The sequence below is a fragment of the Sminthopsis crassicaudata genome, chromosome 3 (genome assembly GCF_048593235.1).
Source record: "Sminthopsis crassicaudata isolate SCR6 chromosome 3, ASM4859323v1, whole genome shotgun sequence".
NCBI lineage: Eukaryota > Metazoa > Chordata > Mammalia > Dasyuromorphia > Dasyuridae > Sminthopsis > Sminthopsis crassicaudata.
The window spans coordinates 361637302-361664395 of NC_133619.1; the positions used below are offsets into that span (position 1 = coordinate 361637302).

Sequence of the window (27094 nt, forward strand, 5' to 3'; positions counted from 1 at the left end):
ACCTGTAAATGAATTTACAGGCCTGAAAACCTAGATTGATAAAAAGATTTATTGTAGAAATTTGGAAGTAAAGTTTAATTATAGTTAGTAAAGTTGAGGGTAGAGATAGAAGAACCCTGGATTAGGTCTGGTGGGCAGAAACCCTTGGCATAAGGATGCCATACTTAGGACTTCTGCATAAGCATGGCATCTAGCCTTTTATAATGGGGGCTCTTGGTGCTATTGAAGGTGGGTGAAGTCCTAGGCTCCTGGAGGGCTTTCAGTTAGCTCAGATCCGGTAGGGGCTGGGAAAACCCAAGCCAGCTCAGATCCGGTGGGGGCTGGGCCTGAATATCATTGGAATTCAAAAGGGTGCTATTTTTTTTTTTTTGACCAGGATTTGTGAATCAAAGGTCAGCCATGGAGGTTGGGAAATCAGAAAGGAAATCTTAAAGGGACCTCAACCCCCATCAGAAAGAGTAACTAATTCTAGTTGCTTATAAATTATTGGTTTCAAAAGAGTTTTAAAAGCAACTTCTCCAACATGTTAATGTTATAAATATTTTTTGTAGAAGTTGAGTTTCTTTGCCTTCATTTAGGGGCCAAACTGTTATGCATAGTAAGCTTTCATTATTTGAAGAACATTTATCCAAATTTTGAATAATATGTCATTCAACCTCTTTTTGTCTGATAAACTCTTTTTGTCACTGATAAACTCCTTGTATTTATATACATCCCACTTTCTGAATTCCTGAATTCTTAGTAAAGCAACTATTTTTATCTCATTTATTAGAGTGACAGAAAATGCCCCAGTTTTACAAAATTTTGGATTATCACACAGGAAAATAAAGATAATTAGGTAATACCAAAGTGCCCCTCACCTGCTAAAGCCTTCCTTGCTAGAGATGGTTTTTTATATATTTTGCCTTTATCTGTGTACATAGCTAAGTAGAATGTAAGCTCCTTGAGGGCAGGGACTGTTTTTTTGTTTTGTTTTGATATGGTCTTTTTGTTTAGTTTTAGGGTTTTTTTGGGGGGAAGTTATGTTTGTGTGTGTTCCAGATAGCATAGGACATGGCACAGAATAGACACTATGTGCTTATCAATTGGCTGAAATGAATATTTCTTACTACTACTAATTTTTTTTTTTTTTTTTTTTTTAGTATTTTTGAGGATAGAAGTTCCAGGTTGAGGTTCATATAATAATTATTTGAGTCTTCTTAGCTTGTACCTTGAATTATGTTTATATAATGAAACTTTTTGCTATGTACTTAAGTACCTATTGTATACAAAATACTGTTCTAGCCACCAAGGAATTTAGAAAATTTAAATACCACTGTCCTTATTCTCATGGAGCTTGCAATCTGATAGAATAAGATACAAACTCAGAATTCTAATATGTAACATACTATGAGTTCATAGGAGACTTGCAAGATAATGTAATATTTTAGGTCATTTGTTTTGGAGCTCTTTTCAACTGAAACACAAAACAATTCTATTTATATGAATGTTGTAAAAGAAAATGCCATGATTATTCATTTTCATTTAAATTATTGAATTCAAATGTGAAATATATAAGTACATGCATTTATTTTTAAAAATAGAGTAATGCCTTTTAAGTGGGGAATATCTGGCAATTATTTCTAAAACTTATTTCATCAGTTAATTTTTTCACCTTGTTATTTTTAAAAATACTTTATTTTTCCTGTTAAATTGTAAGACTACATTGCAGCTAAGTGGCGCAATGGATAGAGCACCAATTCTGAAGTCAGGAGGACATGAGTTCAAATGTGATCTTAGACACTTAACACTGCCTGGCTGTGTGACCTTGGGCAAGTCATTTAACCCCAACTGCCTCAGCCAAAAAAAAAAAAAAAAAAAGTAAGACTTCAAAATTCATACTTCATACTTGGGTCATTTCTGATGAGCCATAGTTCTGCATTTTAAGTGATGCTTGGCTTTATATTTTCTAGAAGGCAAAGATTTCTAAATAGTTTAATATGAATTCATATTGCAATTCTTATCACTTTACTTGAATATTCCTTAGTAATATTTACTTTATTATTTATTTTTAACTGCATTTTAAATTGGAGAAATCAGAACATTTTATCTGTGAGATTTAGTTCTTATAATGTTGTTTTGACTAGCATTGGGTCCTCCGTGCTTTTTTTTTTTTTTTTTTTTTTGGTATAATAATTTGTTGAGGAGAAGGACATTGAACCTAAAATAGTAACTAACAAACACAAAATACAATTTCTGTCGAAGCACTTAATAGAAATCTTGAAAAAAATAATGGAGGGAATGAAATGGTATTCTTTCAACTTTTTCACGTAAGTATTTAAAGAAGTAAAGTCTGAAAAATACTTTCAGAAAGTTCACATTACAAATAAGTTTTTTTCATTACTGCTTTCTCTTTGATTCCAAATTTAATGAAATACAGAAAATATTCATATCAGTATTTAACAAAAACATACAGTAACCATAATGTATTGGTACCCAATGTTGGCTCCTTCATTATATCTATTCTTTTTTAGAAAATTTTCTTTTTAAAGTACTTTGTCTCCAGATGTAGTTTTATAAGTAAGAATGTACTGTGCTTCATTTTACCCTGTGCACTATCTAAATCATGATTTCATGTAAGATATAGACATATACATGTGTTAGTGCAATTTACACATACATATATGTATATAATATACATGTGTATGTTTGTCCTTTCAGCATATTAAGTGAAAAATTTCGTGAAACTTAGGAATTTGACCATATTTTTTACACTGCACTCTCAAAAGTGTCAAATGAGTTTAATAATTACATTCCATTTTATAAATGCTCAATTTATATTGATGCTCAATAAATTAAACACTTTAATTTATTAAAGTTGAGACTTTCTTTTAAATATGTTCTACTAATCCTTCCTTAAGATCAAAATATCTTTCATTTTATTCATGCAAGCATTGGCTCAGGAGAGAGGGGAAAGAATATTCACCATAATATTATGAATGCCAAAAGTACCTGTTGTCTGCTTCTTGCAATAATTAGTCTGATGTAATATGCAAAATTTGTGGGAAATAAATGGAAGGTCCCATAAAAGAAAATGCTCTAACGGGAATATAATTATTTGAAAAATTAACCAAGCTAAATAGTCAGCTGTAGCAATAATTGTGTCATTGTGGCAATAATACTACCCTGCTCAATGTTTTTGTTTTTTGAGGAAATCCTGGTTTGCTAGTCTTTATGTGGAGAACTTAATAATACTTTACACATAATTGTTTATCCTTAGAGAAAATCTAAAGGAGAAATTTATGTAATGGAAAGATAATGTGTAAAGACAGTCTGGGAGCCTAAAAGAAACTGGTATTACTTTTTTTTTTTTTTTTTAAATCATTATTACATTTTTATGTAGGACTTTGAAAGAAAATAGTTTTGCTTCTATTAAGAAGCTCAGTATATATATTGTGTCCTAGATAAAACTCTAAAATTGTTTAGACATTTAATTTCATAGTAACAGTTTTTCCAAATCAAAAGGTTCTTTGGACTGTTATTTGGAATTCTTGGAATAATTTTTTTCTGTTATCTTTGTAGAAGAATAAAATACGGAATCAGGCAAGATTTTGGATCAAAAAATTGTTGTTGACTAAAATAACTATCTGTTACAATCCATTCTTCATTTTTCTTTTCCCATGTTTTCCATAATAACTTGGAAACCAACCTGAAACCTAGTTTTATTTCAAAGTGTATGTGTTAAAAGAAGATAGAATTTGGGAGGAGTTGTTGTGTTTTGTTTTGTTTTTTGATCAGTGCAGACCTGAGATTTCTTTATTAGTGGCAAATTAGATTGCCTTGAAAATTTGAATTTGCTTTTTGCTTCTTGGTTGTCTTTATCAAGTACCTCCATTCTTCTTCATAAAACTTTCTCTTTATGATTTGGCCATTCAATTTATTTACTCAGCTCTTTAAATATTGGGATAAAATACTGATAGAGAAAATCTGGTTTATTCTACATTGATGAAATAAAGTCCATTTGCAGAAACTCTTAGATATAAGATGCTGTTCCTTGTATTACAATAGATAATTACCAAAACGTTGAAATTTATGTCAATGGCGGGTTACCCCAAGGTAAGATTTCAATAGTTTAACTTTTCCTTGCCACACAAAAATCTGCAACGTTCCATAATCTTCTACAATCCCCAGATTGCTTGGGTCTTTTGTTGAGAGGACCTCATTTAGTAGAATCCTATAGGTCTTTCTCTTTTTTCTAACTCTTCCTATTAAAGATTTCCTGTTGGGTTTCTTATTCATCAGGTAGCTGCTTTGGGCTAGCCTTTTCTTAGAAAGGATCTTAATTCAGTTTAGGGCTACTAAGGTTAATGGAATATCATTCTTAAATAATTTAAAAGAACAAATCTCTACTATTTTAATTTAAAGAATCAATGTGCAGGCTACTGAAGAAAATTATATTCTGGGTGGTTGGTAAAGTGCTGTGTTAAAGACTACCTTATCTGCCTCCATGTAGAATTGACCCTCTTATTCAGTCTTTATTTGGTCAAATGACACATGATTCCCCGTGGAATATCTTTTCCAAAGGTTTTGGCATAATATATTTCTCTTTTCTTTGAGTTAAACTTAGATTCAAGCATCATTATTCTTTTTCTAATTCTGTTGCTGGTTTACTAGATGACTCTGGGCTAATCTCTTAATAGCTCCCTGCAGTAATCCTTTCTTGCTTTTGAATTAGAAGATGAGTATGATACAAAATCTTACTAGTCAATGTTTATAAGGATTGGATGTTTTCACACCACCAGAGAGACCTTTTAAACACTGCTGTAATCTCACTGAATTCCTGTTCCTTGGATCTTCACATAAACTAAGATATGTAGTGAAAAAGTCTATTCCTAAGTCTTTATCTTTCTTTTTACATTATGTCCAGTTTTTTTTAAGAATATTTTTCTTCAGACATATGTAATAAGAGGGTGAATATCATTCTTAGTTCTTTTCTATCTTGAATTAAATAAATAACTAACAAGTAGCTTTCTCTTTCCAAAGTTCATAGTACTTTCTGAAGTAGGGCACAATTTCTTAGTTGTATATCTCTTTGTGTTTTTTGTGTATAAGAGAAGACATGTAACTAGGTTAACTTATCCTGTTGCTTATAATGGGGATAAGTACATAAAATTAAATAGCTAGGGACTTTATTTTTCTTTAATAATAGTTAAGTACAACTAATTCTTTGTGGGAAATGAATATGCATGAAATCAGCTGTCTTTGTTCTCTCAATTAATTCAGCAATCATCAAAATTGGTTCCCTGACCACAATTCATCTTCTAAAAATAGCTTTTTTTATAAATTTAAATGTGAATTTAATTCTTATGATTAAAAAAAAAAATTTAAGGAATTGTAAATATATTTTAAACTCAAGAAACCCACATGGTCAGTTCAATCAGTAGGAAACCTCAATGTAAAGTATAGATGGGTCTGCAAAATTCACTCGAAAGGAAAGCATTTTTGGGAGTGATAATTAACAATGTCATAATTTCATTAACAGAATGTGACTTTTTTTTTGTGAGCTTTTCTGTCCTCATTAAACTTGTTCACCTTCTCTGAAACTCTCCATGCTGCATGCTAGCACGGAGCAGCCGTATCCCTCGACCCAGCATGAGTCAGGGGTGCAGCCGCGATACCAGCCGTGAGAGCAGCCGAGATACAAGCCCTGCTCGGGGCTTCCCTCCACTGGGTGAGTACATGTAGGTACTGAAATCTTTTAAAGCAGATGAGTTCCTGTTCCTGGTTCTGATTGCCTAGTCAAGATGCTCCTGCGTGGAATGACTTTGCTCTCCCTTCTTCTCCCTATGATCCTTCTCTTCTCTTCTTTCCTCTCTTCCTTGGTTTTACCCTTTGTCCTCTGCATGCTTGACAACTTCTTTTTTCTTTGACAACTTCTAATTTTCATGTATAAAGAAGAAAAACACCACTTCAGTATAATATTTTGTCATTAATTACAAATTACCACCAGCTAAGCTTATTTGTATAGGCTAAGATAGAATTCAGCAGAGATGACTTGCTGACTTAAAAATTTGTTTGCAGCATTGATATTCAGCATTCTTGAGATTGATAATTGCAATGTTTGGGAATCAATTTGTAAATTTACTTGAATTTCATATGGACTGCCTTTTCTTAAAACTAATTTTGAGAAAGGGAAAAAAAAGAATTGCAGCTGCTTTATCACTTAGAAAACCAAAGTTGTTCTTTGTTAAAGGAGAAAGAACTTAAACATAAAGAAAAAGCAGACATCAGTCATTATTTTGACAAAGAGTGCCGTTTCAAAGGATATTTTCTTGCTATTTCAAGTTGGAGAGGCTTGGTTTTAACCCCTATCAACTTTTAAGTACATATCACCAACTTAATAATGGTTTTCTGTGCTCATTTTGTTCCTGAGTGTGAATTTAAGATCCTGTCTCATGCCATAGTTTGCTGTGAATTTCTAAGATAAAAATTCCTGGCAGTTCTGAGCTATATAGTTAGGTCAACAACTTAGATAAGGAACATGGTTGATCATGAGGGTTTCTTTCTTTGCTAATTCTGGTTGACTTTTATAGTTTAGTCATTTTCTGGCTTTAGGAGAAAGAAGAGCACACAGGCATCTCCTTGACTGTTTCATAGGGGTATTTAAGTCATTTAAGGTGTCTTAAATCAGGAATGTTTCTATTTAAATTTTTTTTTTTTAGCATTTTGAAAGGTTAAAAGCAATAAATAAATGAAAATATTAATGTTATAAATATAAAGAACAATACTTAACCAGTGCACAAAGACTCATTTTTGAAATGAAATAATAAGAGTTCTGGATAGTAGATATTTCATAATTTATAATGTTTTCATTGTGTAATATATAAATAAAATAGGAAGTTATGTATAAAAGTAAAAATTGTGATTTTATAGTCTGCTTTTTCCTCGAAAGTATGTAATATGCATATCTGCTAAAGGTTCTTTCCTCCCCAATCCCTCTCTTTCCCCCCCCCACTCCCCACCTTCCCCAGTCACTAATTTCTGCCTTCATCCTTTCCCCTCTCTCCATAGAGCAATAGTTGGGAGATAGGATATATTGTTATGAACCAGTCATGTAATCATATTTAGTGTCTTCATCACTCTTACCAGCCACACTATTTATTTCAATCTTTGTATAGTATATCAGATTTTATAAAAGTAAAGTGAAAAAACCCCTACTATTGTAGGTTTGACAATTGTCAAATTGATGATTTTATTCCAGTGATGTTAGCCTAGTGAGAGGTGGTATGCAATGTCATATCAGATCACCATTATGAAATGTGAACACCCTTTGCTGATGCTTTGTTGTTCACTTGGTATACAATAGCTGGCTGATTGTTTAGCATGCTTGTGGTAGTGGATTTTTCTCAGCAGTTCCAGCAGAAACAGTATTAACATTTTCTGAACGAACTGGTGGTTTTTCCTTTAAAATTAAGGCTGTATCTCTACATTCCCTTATTATTATTTTTTTTTACCCCTATCCTGCCAAATAGAAAATTTCCTATTAAAATAAAATTTTTAAAAAGCCGCCAGTTGGTTAGTTCAGATAAAACAATTTGATTTTCCCTTCTTTTCCCAATAGTCCTTCCTTTCCCATTCTGATATTCTTTGGGAGTTAGTGTTGTATGGATACAGTCATGGTATAACTTACGGTTTATAGACCAAATCAGAGACCTTAAATATTTGAGGTCAATATTGGGCCTTTAGTTCTTGGTGACATTCTTTGTGTTTCACTTCCACTAACCAAATAGAGATTGCCTTTATTTTCTTAATATGATGAGGACACAGAATGAGCTGTTTAAACTTTTATTGGTTTAGGATGATCCTGACTTTAGCAGAAGATAAGCAACCAGTCATTTTCCCCCTTTGTTTTTCCTAATGACTTATGAAATAAAAGCAAGAAGACTTCATATGCTGAGTGACATTTCTGTCTTGCACAGGCACTTTGAGATTTTTCTTCTTAGCTAAATTTTATATATTTCTTTTCTGATAAATTATTCCCATGAAAAATAGCATGTGTGAAATTGGTTCTCTTTGTTGGACCTTGCTATACTTTGCTTGTAGAATGCCCTTTTCCCCCATCTCTAACTCAGATGAACATGATAAACCATCTTCACCTTACATCTTATATGTGTAGCGATAAAGTTAGTAATTGTTGATAATAGTTTGCACAATAATACCAAGACAAAGAAATGAAGTATAAATCAGTGGGTCTTATTTGTACTTCTTAAAAATTCATATTGCAGTTGGCAGATTGATTTCAGGAGTAATTTGGAACATTTTCATGGGTGTGATTCCAGCATTTGAGTACTTCACTAAATGAAATTTAAGTACATTGAATATGTACTTAATGTACTTAAATACATTGCAAATTCAGAATATTATGTGCACAGTTTGGAATCTGGTCTAAGGCAGCTCAGTTTTTCAATCTTAAGTAACTATTTACTGGAGTCAAGTATCTTATGTGGAAATTTTGTTTCTGTTGTGGTCCAGTGGATTGGTTATGACTCCCTTTTTTGTCTAAAATGTTAATTTCAGTTTTTAAAAAAGGAGTATTTGTTTTTGTTTTGTATGTATCACTATTGAATTTATCACAGTTATTTAGATTCAACTTTTTAAAAAATCATTACATTGCAGATTTAATTTGCTTTACTATTATCTATTTCCTAGAAAGAAAAATCTTCTGAAAAAGAAAATGTCAACAAATAAATCATAATTTTTGGTCTTATTGTCTTTTTAGTTAGTAACATATTTTACCAGTATAAATATTTTATAAAATGTGACTTAAGTTATTTAAAGGAGAATTTATAACAGTTTCACTCGGTGCTATTAAATTAATTGACAAATCTGATAGAAATTAATACATATAATAAGGAATAAGTAAAGAACAGGAAAATGAAACATGCTACAGTTTTGTGGTTACTAAAATTATGAATTTCATATTTATCAATTACTATAATTTTTTCAAGAGACAGCATTGCCTAGTGAATGGCAGAATAATCTTGAGGTCCAGAAAACCTGGTTTAAATCTTTGCTCTAATACATACTTGCTGAGTGACTACCAGCAAGTCAGATAACCTTGCAATGCTCCACTTAGTTCTCTGACACTTAAATGATAAATTGCCAAGTGAGCATCAGTTGCATACTGAGAGTTCTATCCACTAATTAAAAACTCAGGTCCATCCCACCAAAAGAAAAGTGACTTACCAAAACTTGATCAAAATATATGTTCAATACCAGTTAACATTTAATAAAAACATTTATTTGAAAAGGTCTCTTTTTTACATGAAAGAGAAATTTTTTTCTTCAGATGGATTTAAATTAATTTATTGCTAATGGATATGTTTTGCCATTAGTTATTATTGCATCTAATCAACCTGGAATTAACAAGTCAAGCCTTCGATATTAGGGGAGAGGAAAACACTTTTACGACAAAAATTTTTGTTTTCCCATAAGATTTCTTAGCCTTAATCTTTGATCCTTTTGTTTTAAAATAATATTCAGTATTGCTCCATCCAGAAAAATAGAAGGATTTGGATAGAGACCCTTGTGATTATTTTGAAAAATATGGGGAAAATTTTATTCAAATCTGTGATTATGCTTTTTTCCCTTCATTGCATTTTTGAATAAATATACATTATTACAATTTTGGTTTTGGTGCATGGTTTCATATGCCTAGTAGACCAATCAAATATATCTGCAAGCTGAATCTATATTTCATTCTTTTGCTCTATTCACATCGGGATTTAGATGGACTTTCTGAATCCTAGTATTCTCCAGTTCAGTGTTTCATATTTCCATAATGGCTGATGTAAACTTTGTGGAAGAAATATAAACTTGGGAGTCTCTGATTTTGGCTGAAACATACCCAGGTTGGAACTCCTTGAAAAATGCTTTGTCATGCCTTGTATGTTTGATAGCTTTGTTTAAGAAATTACATGGAAGTTTGAAAGACCGATTTAGTTGTCCATTCATATTCAACATCCTTTTATTTTTGCAAGAAGATATGCCAGTGTTGGTAGTGGTCATATGCATTCCCTTTGGGCTGTGGCATTTTCTGTCTTGAGTACTTCTGTGTTAATCCTGTGGGTGTTGCCATTCCTTTTACCTGCAGCCTCTCGACGTCATTCCAGGTCCACTAGTGCTCTCTCCACTGCTGAATCTGTTGGGCAGTCAGGTGAACAAGTGCTAACTGCATGACTTGGCTTCTTCATACATTCTAGTTTTATGCCCATTTTAACATTTGCTTTCATCAATGTCAGCTAGCACTTGGCATGTATGTACTTCATTTTTTTAAATGTGCTTTTTTGTTTTAAGTTGTCGAATGTTTATAGTTATGTTTGTAGACCTTAGCTGCATTGTATCCAGTTTTACAATATCAGTTCTGTAATATTTTTCCTCATTTTAAAGACTAGGAAAATATCTACTCCTCTCCCTCAAAATAATAACTAAAAATTCACTTATCTTCATTATCCTACACTGAAAATTTCAGGAGGGATGTTTGATAGAGATAAATTTTTGTAGCTCTTGTTTCTTGATTCCAAATAAAGTAGTGCATTATTATCATTACTAGTTAATATCATTTTCAAAAGTTCAAAAGTATTTTCATTTAACTCCTGAATTATTTTGATTCCCCTATTTATTGCTTACACACATACATATATGTATGTCTAAAATAGTGGATTTCTTTTGAGCATTAGATGAAAAATAAGATTAAGATTTAGCAGATGGGGAATGTTACTGCTGTCCTACAATCACTGACACTTCTAGGTGTATAGGCTTATTTATTTAAACCCATCTATTAGCATCTCTTATTAAAACATTTAGCCTTGGTTGGACCCCAAAGAAAAAGCACTATAATGTATCACTTTACCCTTCTTCAAAAATCATTTTGATACAGAAACACATGATCATAGACACTTAATCTATCAAATAAATGAATGTATCATTTGAGAATAGAAATGTTAAATATAAGCAAAATTTTACTAATTTGACTTTTGGTAAATTGTAATAATAGAATTAATAAGGTAGATAGTAATAATAGAATTAGTAAGTGAAATATTTTATGGTATGAAACCTAGGATTGTTACCCACTTAATTAAGTAAGTAGCATTTATAACCCTATTTCTTTAGCCTTTGATCATGGAAAAATTGGAAAGTGAGGCTTCCATTTTTATCTATCAGTTATTTATCTGTATTTTATCTAACATTATTTCAGTCCCTTTATACTCTAAAAGGGTTCAGTGATTTCCTAAAGATTGAGGGCCAGGTAGAAATCAAAATTATTCATATCCATCTCTTAAAAATAGTATTGCATAATAGGGTATTAATATCAAAAGGTAGTAAGTGTGTATATTCTAGTTCAGTGGAAGTAGAAATCCTAAAATTTTTTCTCAGTTATCACATAATCATTTCTCCCTTCCCCCATTTAAAATGTAAATAAGGCTACAATAAATGTCAAATGATACTGAATCATTTTGTGTTTCAAAGCTGTATGCAGCTAGGAAGCACCATGTATTTATATTAAATATTTCTATTTGAAAAATAAGGAGCATTTCTGGAACAGGATATGCTAGCATAAAGCCTCCTTAGGATTTGATTTTTTTTTTTTTTTTTAAAGCCAGGTTTTGTTTGCTATGGCAGATGTTTTATAAATTGCTTACAACTGAATTTCATTCTGTTATTCATAACCCCCCCCCACTATCTACCCTTTTTTAACGTAGCAAGATACTGATTTTAAAAGGGCTTTTGCTGTTATATATGAAAATAGTCTAATCTTTGTTTAAAAGTTCTTACAAATTAAAGTTGTTTTGTTCTTGTGATTTATATGATTGTGGGCAGAGTTATTTCATTGCCTTCATTAAATTGCCTTTTAAATATAACACAGTATTATATGTAATCAGAAAGTGTGTTAAAAAAGGGGATAGTGTAACATAAATTTTTTATTTCCTTTTAAGAATTCATGATTATATAACTTTTCTCTAGTAGCATTTAAGATTTTTTTCCTTTATGTGATGTCACAAATCAAGTTGGAAAAAGATTAAGATGTTCTTTTTATTTAAATAAAATGCATAATGAGTCTTTTAAGTAATGCCTTAATTTAAAAATTAATAAGACCAGGCACTTTAATACATAATTTATGTATTAGTATGACATTTCCCATTGTTAAGATTAGGTGATATAAAGAAGCTATCTTCCCTTTCACATAAAAATATTCATCTTTTAGGATATTGCTAATGCAGCCTAATTATTAAATAGTGAAAACATTTAATATTAGACTTATATTTCATGAGTTCTTTATAATAAAATTAAATGGAAACATTTTCACCATTGCATAAAATTCAATTATATTATTAAATTTCTACATCTAATGCCATAAGTTCCATTACATTATTGTTGAATTCTTTTCAATTGATTTCATGGTTATAGTCATCTTTAAAAAAAAAAAAAAAAAGAAAGAAAGAAAGAAAAGAAAAGCTGTGAAGTTTAAATGTTTTAAAATCAAATTCCTGGATCTTTTTCAGTTAGTCTTATACCTATTCCTATGAAACACAGTGTTCATAAAGCCATATTTGAGGTAAAGTTAATATTGAAAATTATATGAACAATGAGAATTTTTTTTGCTTTGTTTTTAATTTTGTTGTCCTTTATAGTGTAGTTATTGATTTTTCATATGGTTATTCAGAAAAGGAAAATCTCTGATCAGTTTGCTGCATTTCTTGGTGAAGAAGTGCATTTGGTGCACCCTAGTGTACCATAAGCTATTCAGCAAAGCATTAGTTGAGGATTTATTGTGCACAAGGCACAGTGCTAGGTCTGAAAAGCATCACAGCCCATTCCTCCAAGGAACTAGCATCCTAATTAATGGGATGAGATACAGACAAAAGAGAGGTCACTTTCAAGAAATGTTCTGTAGGAAATAGCAACCAATCTAATTTGAATGAAAAGAACAGTTCAAAGGGCAAGAAGTATCTATAAATAATCCAATCTAGCTGTAGGGAATGGTTACAGTAGGTGAACAGTGTGGGGGTGAGGATCATATAACTGAACAAGAGACTGACTGGCATAAGCATAAAGCAACTGATAAGGTTGTAGCTTGGAAGTTGGAAGGAACTTTAGAGTTCATCAAGCTCAACTTAAGGTTTTGCAGATGAAGAAACTGAAACCCTGTAAAGGTCAAATCATTGGGACAAAGACCCATGTTAAAAGTTGGGATTCAAATCCAGGTCTGAACTGGTACTCTTCTTGCCATACATACCACAGTGAAATAAAATTTAAAGGTGGTTTCACACCAAATTATGCCAAAGAATTCTTTTTCCTCCCCCATAGTGGCAATAGCAATTAATTAGAACATTGAACAGAAAATGACATGTGACCACTCCTAATATTATAAACTCTATAAGAAAATTATTTTGGCATATAGGTGAAGGATTGATGTAGGGAAGTGAACCAGAGGACACAATGTACATTGCTGGCAAGATTAATAAGAAGGAGATAGATTCTAGAAGAGAGTAAAATGAAGAATGTCTTTAAGCTTTAAAACCTGTGTAATTAGGCAGATTGTAGTGTTTTCAACAGAAATAAGGATAAAAGCAATTTAAGAAGGCATAATAAGTTCAGTTTGGGGCATATTTAATTGGAAGTGTAATGAGTGTTCAGTAGGCATTTGGCAATATAATACTGGAGATTTGAGTCATCTGTACAGAGGTCATGAATGAAAGTATTCTAGAATATGACATCATGGAGCACAGAGTTGAGAGAGAGGATAAGTAAACCTAGAACAGGATTTTGGGGAACAACTACAGTTAGAGGTCAGGAAGTAGAAGATGAACAACTAGCAGTTTGAGAAGATAGGAGAAGCAGGAAAAAGGTGTTACAGAAACCAAGATGGGAAAGAATAATGGAGTATCAAGAATAAGAAATTGTTAACAGTGTCAGACGTTGAAGAAAGATGAAGAGGGCTTTAGGATAGAGAAAATACCTTTGGATATTGACTTTTTAAGAACATGGAAAAGGTAGTTTCAATAGAATGATAAGGACATATTTTTAAATCAACTGTGGTAAAGAGGTGTGGTGAAAAATGGAGATAGTAAATATAAGTGAAGAAACAAGATTAGCAAATTCTAGGAAGGGTAGTTTTAAAGTAGGAGAAACTTAAGTATTCTTGTAGGCAGAGGAGGAGGAACAATAAAGTATGACAAATTATAGATAGACCTGAAAGTGAAATAAGTAGAGAATTAGTCTGTGAAATAAGGTTCCAGAAGAGTCAAAAAGAAGTGGAAATCGAGACCACAAGGGATTAATATTACTGGTTTTGTCCAGTATTAATGAGTTTGATTAATACCCATTAAACAAGGACTACAATGAAACTCTTTACAGAGATCAATTTAGTCTACATCTCATTATTTTCTTTGCACTTATTACCATGGGATTGTCAATCTCTGAAGGTTTAAAATTGAATAGCAGTACCAAATAGCAGGGCTCCCCAATCCTTCAGGTAAAGATAAATAGTTTAAAAGATTTGTAAAATCCAAATCTCCCTTCCACAGTCTTATAAACTGACCTTAAATTTTTCAGGGACAAAATATACATTTAGATACCGATTTATTCTAGCCATCATTTAAAAGACAGTTGAAACATCGTAATTAAATTTGAGCAGTAATATAAAAATACTTTAATTTAGTTAAATTTGACAGTCAGTAGGGCTCTTCAGGGCCCATGTCTGATTGCTGGGAAAGGCATGGTTGCCTTCTAGTAATTCAAAGGAAATATGAATTAACTGAACAGAGTTGTTTTGCTTTTGTTTTCTGATAGATCGGTTTGGGCTCGGGCAGCCGGGAAGGATGCCTGGTTCTGTCAATGCTATGCGAGTTCTAAGCACAAGCACAGATCTGGAAGCAGCTGTTGCTGATGCCCTGGTAAGAGGGACCATAGAGATTATACCAAGTGACCAGATGTTGCTTTTGGTCAGATACATGTTTTTGTTATTGTTTTTTTCTTTGCAGTTGATGCCAGTAAGTGAATTGATAGTTCATATATATAAACTTGTATTTAGCATTTTTAAATTACTCTCATTGAACAAGTATGCATGCACATCTTTACTGTAGATTTCTTTTTCTCTAACTTTACATCTCTATACTTAGGCATTGATAAAAAAAATGATCTGCTAGAAGTTAATAGGATTGGGTAATTCTTTGCTGCTTTCCTGCCCAGCCAGTGGAAGTTTGATGACATCGTGCTCCTAGGAGAAGGGTTGTTAGTTTTTTCTTTACCTTTTATATCCCTAACACACCTTCAGTTTTTCTTTGCCTCTGCTATATTGCTCCATTTTCAGTCATGAGCAGAATTTTTGGCATTGTCTAAACATAGTACATTAATAGGTACTCGGTCCTGTTGCCTACTCTTGTGTGGCAAATACTGCATTGATGCCCTCACTTCCACATAATTTTTATTTTTTCAAAAATGGTATTATGGAAAGGGATCTTAATTTACTTTGGGAACAACTTAAATAGATATTTTATTAGAGAATAGAAACGCTTAAAATATCTTTTTTAAAATCTTAAAGCAAAGGAGAAAGAGAAACTTTAGAGAATTTTTTCTTTGTAATTTAAAGAACACATACTTGGTGAAATCCATTTGGTGTCAGATTGGTTTTAAAAGACTCATTTCATCCCAGAGTAAAACTGTCTTGCACATCCTGGTTTATGTGCTCAGCATTTGAAATAGATTTTTTTTTTTTAAAGAGCCATCTTATTTCAAAAGGTGTTGTTATTTTTGTCTCCTTTTATGTATATGCAATTTTAAAAACTGTAATTTTTAATCGAGTCATATGGCTTATCCCAATCCACATTTCACAGTGGACTGCTACTAAAGACCCAGATTAATTTCTTTAGTTTTTTTTTTTTCTTTCTTTCTTTCTTATTTGATCTATTCTCTCTGCAAACAAGCAGTTTGCAACTGCAATAATGCCTTCCTTGTAGGGGAAGGGATCGCAAGGTCAGCTTTTATTCAGCAGTGTTGCATTTAGAAAGACAGTTTTCTGGCAAGTGCTAGAAATGAGAAATTGCTCTAAAGATGCCTTTATCCCAGGAGTCAAGAACAGGAGCAGAATACTAGGAAATTGGTGCCTGATCCAAGTCAGAAGCTTTTGGACTCTATCCCCTATTTATTCTGAGATCCTGGGGGAAAGTTGAGGGATGGGGGATGGATGTGGCGAAGGGATAGTGAATAAAAGACATTAGAAAAACTTAGTTAAATGGACTTTTTGTGATGGAGGCTTGTTCTTACACCCTTTAAAGAGTTTCCTAAGGGATAATTTGCACAGTTGTGAGAATCTGAATCAGACTTGAGAGATGCAGCCACAGCTTCTTTTTTACTTGAGTGTTTCATAGACTTCTACCTTCCAGCAGGCTAGAGCTGAAATCAGATCCTGAATGTGATGGCTCTCTGAGCTGTATCTTTTTTTTTGGATGGCCAAACTAATTAATGTCTCAGAGAATCCTGTGTCAGAGGAAGAAAAAGCCACAAAGATGGTATAGGACTCTTCACGAATATAATTTTCTTACCATGGAAACAGACTATATACCAAGGAAGTTAATATGTAAAAAATTAGATAAAATCATTTTAAAGAATTAATTTGGGAAGGGGGTAGAGTTTTTGATAGTGGGAGATCTAGGAAGAAGGCATAGGACTAATAGAGAATGCCATTTTGAAACCATTTTTGTTATTATTTGCTTGATTTAAAACACCTGCTGACCTGTGTTTTTTTAATTTGCTAAGATACATTTTGCTGTACATTTTTGTTGCAAGAAGAACCCCTACATAAGCTTCTGACATAATTCTCTATGCTTTTTCCCCATCCTTCAATATTTTCCTGCCTACAGCTATTAGGAGACTCCAGGAGCAAGGTACCAGTGCTTTGTTGAGTTTTGTTTGTTTTTGGTTTTTGGTTTTTTTAAAGCTTTTTTTTTTTTTTTTTTTTTTTTCTTTTCTTTTTTTCTTTTTCAGTTGCAAGAATTTATAATTCTGGGATTGTTAAAAGGAAAGAAAAAATCAATAGAAGCATACTTATGAAAAATGTGATTTTTAAAATTATTATTTGAATATCAGTTGTAGTTGATGTATTTTTGTTTTAGCATTTTTCTAAAATATTGAACTCTTCTTGCAACTGTGATTAGTTTTTATGTATTAACCTATTGCTTATTTATGCTTGTCATCATTATCTCATGAACATGATGTTGTAGTTCACATTTTAACATTTTATTTGATGTAAAAGCCATATTGTTAAATGATTAGTATTTATAATTCACTGGAAATTTCTGGTCAGAATTACTCATTTCTTCCCCCTCTAAAGAAAATTTACATCTTATTGCAACATCTCCAAGTATGTTACATGCTTTATTATATGATTTATAGCTGTGGGATATTAAAGAATGTATTAGAAGTATCAGGAAACAAAGAATTGTTAAAAGATTTTCCTCAATATTGCAGAATTGGATTAGATAAATTCTTTATATTCTAATAAGCCCACATAGTCTAAGAAATCTTAAGACTGCATCTTGCTAAAATGTCCATAGTAATCCTAAGAGTCTTTGTGAAAATGGAATAGTGAAATATATTTTTCCACAGACAGTGCATCATGTATCACATTTTTATTGCCTGAAAATATATTGTTATTTTTTTGTACCAAAGAAGAGCTTTCCTACTTTTATTTTCTAACTTATTAGCAGTAAAAGAAAATAGTAACATATTTTCTCTGCTTTTCTTCTTTTGATGTGAAGCTGAATTTTGTTTAACTTAATATGCCATTCTCCTACTTAAAAACCCCATCTCTTTTCTCAATCTTCACTTATCCTATCTGGGTTTTGGCAGAAAAAGCCAGTGAGGAGAAGATATGAACCATATGGGATGTATTCTGATGATGATGCTAACAGTGATGCATCAAGTGTTTGCTCTGAGCGTTCTTATGGCTCCAGAAATGGCGGAATTCCCCACTACCTACGACAAACTGAAGATGTAGCAGAGGTTCTAAACCACTGTGCTAGTTCAAACTGGTCTGAAAGAAAAGAAGGACTTCTTGGACTACAGAACTTACTGAAGAGCCAGAGAACACTTAGGTGAGTATGAGAACTGTGACATGATGGGATTAGGTGGTCAAATGAATGATATAATGAGGTATTCAGCTTTAAGGATGTGATTTTATTAGAATGAATATTTCTTGCACCAGTGTATAAATCACATTTCATGCATTTGTAGAAGGTCTTCATGACTTGGAAGAAAGGCAATATTTGTTCAAATTTCTTCTGTTTCCTCCAAACTTAAATTTGACTGATCCTGAGATAATACTGATGTCAAACCTATATTCTGAGATCCTTTCCGATTTGTTAGGACCTGGTAAAAGTTGTATATTTGTATTATAGCCTCCAAGAATCATGTATAGGACTTAAGTGGAAGTTGTTACACTTTGATAGTTTTAAAACATTATCTTTATTTCTGGTTTGAAATGATGTATTTTTTTTTTCTTTTGATAAGATGTTGTTTTGGTTTGTATTCAAGAAGAGAAAACTGTTTAGATTTTGTAAAATTAGTATCAAGTTTGGAACTCATTATTTTGGAAAGTTTCCCAGATTTATTCAAACCAAGAGGCCCATTAACAATTAAAATGCCATTGTTCTTGATGAAATGTTTGAAATCATAGTTGACTTTTATGATTGCTGCCATAGTGATATACCAGTTTAAGTGCAATGTAAATCAAAACCAGTTTCTGAACCAATTCTTTAGAGATACTATAGATTTAGTCTATGCTTTGACAGAGGATCCAACAAAGTTACATTATGGTATGTCAATATATACAGAGGAGGCATTGACAATTTGTTTCAGTTGTTTATCAACCTGAGACATGTTCCATAGATAGGAAAATATTTCATTTATATTCAATAAGAGATTAGATTACATGGGGGCATTGAGGCTGAGTATTTAATGGAACAATGAAGTCTCCGGAATTTATTGCTTAAATTATTATGTGTGTTTCAGGGTATATTTCTTTAAATATCTAACATCTCTCCCATTTTTTAAGAATAAGGAATCCATTGTTTTGAGAAAATGTACTGTTAAGTTCTTTAAATAGGAAGAGGCTTATTATTATAGATCCCTGTAGTAAACCTCCAAGACTTGTTTTATAAACTTCAGCATCTTTTGTGACATATTATTTCCCACCATATTTACTTCAAGGGAATAAGTAAAATAGACTAGGCTGTGAGTGAAGGGCTCAAATCAAGGGGTATAATACTGTTTAAAAAAGGAAAAATTATTGTAAACTATTGTGGCAAGAAAAATTTAAGAGTACTTAAAAATCAAGTTTTGGCTTCAAATCTTGGCTTTGTATCTATATAATATTGTGATATTGAGAAATTAAAACTTTTATTGTATCTTTCTTGTCTAACAGGATCTTTTAATATTAACTTCTAGGATAAGTAATCATTTAATTACTCACATAATCACAAATTACTGAGTATTTGCCATAAATCCTAAGGGATAAAAAGAAGTAGGCAACATAAATTTGGAAAATATTTCCAAGATTACATATAAATGAAATTTGTGGTAATATGATTATATTACTTTAGAGAAGAAACCTTTAAAAAAAAAAAAAAAAAACCTCATGTAGCAAAGAGCATACTTAGTACAGAAGTTTTCTCTTCCTCTGAAAGTGTTATCCAACTTTTTTCTGTTAATTTCAGTAATGAGAAACTCATTACCTTACAAAGTAATGAATTTAATCTTTTAAATGGCTAAAACATACAAATCCCAGCTAATTGCTTTTACTCTATTATTTTTAGCATGTTTTTAACTTTTGAATTCCAAATTCTCTCTCCTTCACACCTTTCTCCCATCCATTGAAAAGACAAACAATAGGATATAAATTATCCATGTGAAAAAATGCAAAACGTTCCCATATTAACCATATTTTGTTAAAAGCAAGAAAAAATAAAGTGAGAAAATTATAGTTTGGTGTACACTCATGAATTCTTTCATTCTGTCTCTAGAAAGGTAAGGTTTTGTTTTTTGTTTTTTTTAATCATGAGGTATTTGGAATTGCCTTGAATGATTACATTGGTCAGAGTAGCCAAGTCTTTCACAATGATAACATTGTTGTTATCATGCATGATAACCTCTCAGTTCTTCTCACTTTTCTTTGCATCCATTCATTAGAGGTCTTGCCATGTTTTTTCTGAAATCACCCTCCTTGTCATTTCTATCACAATCATATAATACTTGTTCATCCATCCCTCAAATAATGAAAATCTCAAATTTCCAATTCTTTGCCATCATGAAAAGAACTGCTATAAATATTTTTATATATCATTTTCTTTTTCCTTTGATCTCTAGGATATCAATCTTGTAGTGATATTGCAATTTCATAAACTTTTGATCTAGTTCCAAATTATTTTCCAGAATGGTTAGAGCAATTTACTATTTAACTGTTATTCATTAGTGTGTCTATTTTCCCCTTATTCTCTCTAGCATTTAGCATTTTTGACAGATGTGAAGTGGCACTTCAATATTGTTTTAATTTGCCTCTCTCTAATCAGTAGTAATTTTGATCTTTTTTCCCCTGTAATCATGAATAGAATTGAAAATTGCTTGTATACATCCTTTGACCATTTGTCAATTGTGGATTGACTTTTATTTTTAGAAATTTGAGTCAGTATATATTTGAAAAATAAGGACTTGATCAGAGAAACTTGCTGTAAAATTTTGTTGGTTATAGATTTTAGCAGGATATAGATTCCCTGATTATCTCTTTTAATTAATTCTTTTTTTTTTCTTTTGCTTTATCTGGGATCATTATTCCCACCTCTATCATATTAGTTTATATTAGTTTAGACAATGCTTATTAGATTCTACTTTAACCTTTTATTTTAATTCTGTATATGTCTTTCTGTTTCAAGTATGTCTCTTGTAAACAATGTATTGTTAGATCCTGGTTTCTAATGGATTCTGCTATCTCTTTGTGTTTTATGGGTGATTTCAATACTATTTGCATTCATAATTATGATTACTATGTTTTTCCATCCATTCCTTTGTTTCTCTCTCTTTTTATCCTTTCCCTCCTCAAAAGTCTATTTTGCTTCCAGTCACTGCCTCCCTTAATCTGTCCTCCCTTTTTATCATCTTCCCTCCACTTTTTTCTGCTTTCCTCTTCTACTGTTTCCCTATTGGATAAGTTACATTTCTATATACAGCTGAGTATATATGTATATTCTCTCTTTGAAATAATTCCAGTGAGAGTGAGGCTTTAAGTATAGTCCATATCCCCCTCCCCAAAATCCCTTTTAACGTAAAAGTGCTTTCTTATACAACTCTTATATGAAAACATTTTCCCCATTCTAAAAAACTTTTAAAACTCTCTCTTAAAAAACAATGAAAAAAACCCTTTCATGATATTGATTAATCTATTTGTTAGACTGCTTTGATTGTGGGGTTCTTTGTTTTGTTTTGTCCCAAACATTGAACCAAATCTTTGCCTTACAATTTTTATCCACTGATATATTACATCTTGGGCTACTGTGATCTCAAGTATTGATAACATCATACATTAATGCAGTTTTGTTTTCAGTTACAGGCTTAATAATAAGTATGCTATCTGTGTCTTCATTCAAATAATTAATTAAAAATATTGATAAAACCCTATGACTTACCACCAGGTACCCCACTTCAGCTGAAGTTGGTTCAATTATCTCTACTTTTTATGATATATAAACAGCTGTGAATCTGAGAGTAGTAAGTTTCAGAATGCATTTGCTTATTTATGAGAATATTATGGATAAATAATATCCTTTACAGAGAGTATTTTACTAAATGCCATATTGACTTCAAGATATACTATTTTTATTAACCAAATAGGTAAAAGCTAAAGGAACACAAGTACATTTGACTTAATGAACCAATGTTAATTTCTGGCCTTGATCCTGAATGGGATTTTCCGTGTAGGTTAGTTAGCATTTCAGAGTACCAGTTAAAGCCTTTTTATGTAGGGCCAAGGCCACCTGACTAATGGCAGAGTAGGAGTTCCATCTTGTCTGGATTGGAAAAATCTCAAATGGTGAAGAATATGTCTGTATAGGTTAGTCAAATAGAGATTGGGCTTTGATGGCAGAGATATTCAGAATCAAAAGCTAAAACAATTGGAAGAGGAAAGGATCCTAGCAGTCCAAAACAATTGCAATTGGCATACATTCTAGTTCACTTCATTTGCCTTGAATGGGAACCACCTTATATGACAAATCATTGTTTTGTTTTAAGTATGTGGGCAAGTCATATAACCCCAATTGCCTCAGTAAAAAAAAAAGTCTGCTAATTGGTGCAATGTGAAGTACTTGTAAACTTCCTACCTATACAAAGAGGTGAGGTAGAGGTGAATTCTAATATATCTTCTTTTAAGCCATGCTTTTTATCACAATTTTGCAATATTCACTTTTGATTTTATTGTGTATATGTGTGGTTCTTTCTGTTTGCATTGTTGGTTTGATCATTATATTTACTATTTTCTTTAGCTCTTCTTAATTCACTCTGCCTCATTTGATGTAGTCTGTCATTTTTTGGTTTTTGCCTACCTCAGATTTGACACTTCTGATGTAGCTATTTTCATGTTTTGATGTATTCAACATATTCATCATTTCTTAACGCGCAATAATGTGCCACAATTTGTTTAGTTATTCCTATGTTTTTGTTTCTAATTCTTCGTTAACACAAAAAGTGCTACTTTCTTTTTGTGAATGACCTGTCTGATAGTAAAAGCCTAGTTAATAAAACCTAGTGGTTAAGGGTATGGGAATTTTAGTCCTCTCTTTTCATAATTTCAAGGTGGTTGTTGTTGTTGTTTTTGTTTTTAACAAAATGGTTATTACTGATTCATAGCTCCACTAACAATGCATGAATGTGCCTGTGGGAAACAAATTTATAAAATAGCATAGCAGTAGCTCCTAATGATCCTCAATTTCCTACTCAAGTATTTTTAATATTTTCTGCAATTTTGATAGTATTCAATTTCAGCCTGGAGTGATATTGCTGTAGTTTTACTTTCATTCTTTTCCCAAATGTCACAGAACGAACTATTCCTGATCTCCTCTAATGTGTTAGAGAATAGACATATGTAAAGTATTTAGGAGGCCAAAAGATGTACAGTAGCACTAAAGTGAGGCAGGGACCTTCATGAAAGATTGTCTAAGCTTAATGATGATCGTATCTGTGACTGTAGGAATATCACTTGCCCTCTCTGGGTCTTAGATTGTTTCCTTATTATTTCCATATAAAGAGGTTGAGTGAGATGATCCAAGGTCCTTTTCAGCTCTATAAAAGTTCTGACATTTAGAAGAGAAATAGCAATAAGTTTTTAATTTTGGTTCCTTTATGATCTGTGAAAACTGGTACTTGAAGTCACACATCACTTTGAGTCACACTTCACTTTGAACAGTGAATATTTGTTTTTTGCTTGTACCAGACTTCTCATTTTAGTGAACTATAATGACCTATCAGAATCCTTTAAATTCTTTTAACCCTCACTTTCAAGATAAGCTAGTATGAATTTTCTGACAAATCAGCATATGCCAACAGAATTAGTACTATTGTTTTATAAATATCTTTTATGACTTCAGGTCTCTGCTAATAATCAAAATTGGTATAATATAACTAAAATTCAGCTGCAGCAGGACTCATAATTTTTCATTTTATCTAATGAGGTAATAAATGAAGATAGCTACCGTTCAAGTGCTTCAGGAGCCCTGAAAATAAGTCCTTTGCCTGGTCATTTGTCTATCCACAAAGGATGTCTTCTTCAGAGGAGTTATTAATATCTTTTTGAAGTACTTTTGAAATAATAGTATTTTTGCATGTAAATAATTATAATTATTAACTCTGTTATATCAAATTTAGATGTCCTATATTACATATTGAAAGATTTAATGTTTTTAATGTTTTCAAGTAAGCTAAATATCTGCTCTTTTAAAAAAGCAAGTTTTGTATGTAAAACTTGTATCTAAAATTGAGACTCATCAATGACTGTGGGTTAAAGACTTTTTTACATAACAAGCAGTTCAGAGAACAGAGCTTTAGTGAGCTTTAATGGATGTTTAATTCTAGTTTCATTTGTCTTTCTTTATTGTTTTTCTGCTAGTCGAGTTGAATTAAAAAGGCTATGTGAGATCTTCACTCGAATGTTTGCTGACCCTCACAGCAAGGTGAGTCTTAAGAACAGCTTGAGAGCTCTTCATGAGCATGTTCATGACATCTGAATTACTAGAAGTTCCTGAGATTGCAAAACCTAATGGGTGGGGGAGCATTGAGTTTGAGGATGTAAATTGCTGTTATTGACAGCATTTATTTTCCCACTTTAAAAAATTTGACATTTGTGGTAGCTTCACTCTTTTAAGTGCCATAAAGCATATTCTTAAGAGTATTTGGGGTAGTGAAAATTTTTACCTTTAAAAATTTTAACTTGAGTAATTTTTTAGCTTAAAGAAATATAAAATTCATAAAAACTTAAAAAAAATTATAGTGATACAAATTAAATTTGTGATCATTATCTTTAACCACTATAATGTATTTATATAAACTATGCTTGTCAGAATATAGAGTTCAACATTATTAAAATCTGGTTTGTATAAAATTGAGTGCATTTTATATAGCCATATGTTTGCTTCAGTGTCTGCCCACTATATTGATTCAAATAAAATCGAAAAAAAACATTTTATGCATATAAAACTCATGTTTGGACTTGATCTTTTTTTTTCCTTTCAAAAACTATTGTTTAGGGATGTGCCTAATATTTGAACGTGTGTGTGTGTATGTGTGTGTGTGTGTGTGTGTATCTTTGCATATATACATATACATATATAATATATATTTAGTAAAATAACATATAGATAAAATTGAAATTTAGACATACTAAAGCACTAAGCAAATGTTTCTGAAAGCATAGCCCCCTAAAACTAGTTGTATCTGATATGACTTTACATATCCAAAGGGTTATAACTAGTAGGAACAAATAAAAAAAGTCACAGTATATAGTAGCTTGGAACAGAGAGCTTAAAACTGAGGTTAAAATATACTAAATGTGTAGTGGACCCATACCAAGAATGACCCCTTCTCGTCCCATGCATGTTGAGACTAGACCCTGGATTTGTAGATGAAAGGAGGGTCCTCTTTACAGAATTTATTTGGAGTCCCTAATTTAAATTTGTGCTATTGGTTTGAAGAGAAAGAGTAGGGGAACTGTAGGTTATTATTGGGGAAAGAGAATAATACTATGTGCCAGGCATTGGTGCAGGTTTAGCAAAGATGATTTTTGCACAAAATTAAAAAGAAGAAATTTATTTAGATGCCCAATTGATTAATTTCTCTATGTGGAAGATTGATTTTAGGACATACAAGGCAAACATTATCCAAAAGCATATACTGCTCTTGAGCAAGGGAAGTTTCCCTAGGGTGGGCATCTTAATATTAAGGCACTTGGAATCTTAAATTTGAAGCAACAATTAGGAATATTTAGATCTGCTGGATTACCTGCTTTATATGAGAGTAAAATGGGACTTTGATTTTTATATAACTACTAAATCACACTGATTTTTTTTTGTTGTGTTGTTGTTTTACAACTCTTCTTTAGTGATTGTTTTAATTAGTTCTTTGGTCTCTTCCTAACAATTATTTAATATATTGGTTACTTAACGGTTTCATTGGACATATTCCTGATTATTCAGGCTAAATGCAAATGCTGTGTCTTTTAGATTAATATAAAGCCAACTGTAACTAGTAATTGCTATGTTTGATGCCACTAGTGTTTATTTTCTTATATACTGCACCAGGCTTGTAAAAATGGAACCTGCAGTAAATAGAAAACTTGACTATTTCATGTTGATAGCCCAGTAGCACTATTTTTATTTTGGAGGAAATTACTAAAGTTCTCCCTGCAGGGAAGCATCTTCAACTGTTAAATTATAGTGATACACTGTTTATAATTATAGTGATACACTGTTTAGATGACAGCAACTCTGTTCATCATAATTCAGTCCTACTCAAAGCCAACCAGCTTGAAAATAAGTTACTCTCTAATAAGTTAATCATGAAATCTTGAGTCACAAAGACTCTTGTCATAATGGAGACTAATAAAGGATTTCAAATAAAACATAAGCATTTTAGAAGAACATTATCAGTAACAGCTTTAAGAGCCTTAACTAGCATAATAAGATTTGCAAAATAGAGAATAAAGGGGTTATAGATGGTTCTGGAAATTGATGAAATTTCTGTCACCTATTCGCCTCTAGATTGCTGATTCAGAACCAGAATGTGATGCTAATGAAAGAAATTTGTTCCCATCAGATGGCTCTTGTACAGTGAGTTTATTGGGGGGAAGATTCTCAGTTTAGTTCCTATTTATTAGGTATTTTTGTGGGATGAGAAACCATCCTAATGGCTGGGGCGCAATTCTTTCCTTGTAAACTGTTTTGTAAGAAATCCTCAGGAGTGAATAGATGTTATAAAATTAAACTGATATGTAGACATAATTGATCACTAGGATGCTTCCTGTAGAGCGTATGCATCAGGAGGACATGAAGACAAATTGCTGCAGTTCTCCCTGTAGTTGGTTTAACAAAAACTCCATTTTGACCCCTTCTTTCACATTAGGTATTGCTAACATTTCCACATAATGAAAGAATGAAGTTGGGAATTTTTTAACAACTAGAGTAAATTTTGATTAGATAATCAAAGATGAGAAAATGAAATAAATTAAATATTTAGAAGTTCTATGTTAATAGAGGCTTAAAAATATTAGCAAATATATGAGTGGATTTCCCTATGCCTAATTTATTAAATCCTAAAGTATTAATGCACTCACCAAACGCCAAAATAAAATGAGAAACAGAATAAGATTATGAAAAGAGACCTAGAAATTTTCCACGATATCCCGCTGTCTTTTAGCAAGATTTTATTTCTTAGTTTTCTATATTTTAAAGTCCTTTATTGAGGGATGAAAACTTTTATTGTAGCACAGCAGACATTGCAAGCATATTTGTGTTTTGTT

The 27094-nt window shown here is 31.8% G+C and overlaps 1 protein-coding gene across 13 annotated transcripts in view; it reads left to right on the forward strand.

The window, feature by feature from the left end:
* CLASP1 (cytoplasmic linker associated protein 1) overlaps nucleotides 1–27094 on the forward strand; it is a 315917-nt gene that overhangs the window by 226263 nt on the left and 62560 nt on the right. For 3 of the 13 annotated variants that reach the window (XM_074301767.1, XM_074301769.1, XM_074301779.1), the window contains 6 exons: nucleotides 5603–5710; nucleotides 10133–10195; nucleotides 14833–14936; nucleotides 16902–16925; nucleotides 17890–18134; nucleotides 24191–24254. In XM_074301767.1, the coding sequence (XP_074157868.1) occupies nucleotides 5603–5710; nucleotides 10133–10195; nucleotides 14833–14936; nucleotides 16902–16925; nucleotides 17890–18134; nucleotides 24191–24254 (608 nt within the window). Of the gene's footprint in view, nucleotides 1–5602; nucleotides 5711–10132; nucleotides 10196–14832; nucleotides 14937–16901; nucleotides 16926–17889; nucleotides 18135–24190; nucleotides 24255–26336; nucleotides 26406–27094 lie in introns of all 13 variants that reach the window. The other 10 variants (XM_074301768.1, XM_074301770.1, XM_074301778.1 and 7 more) reach the window with 6 other exon arrangements.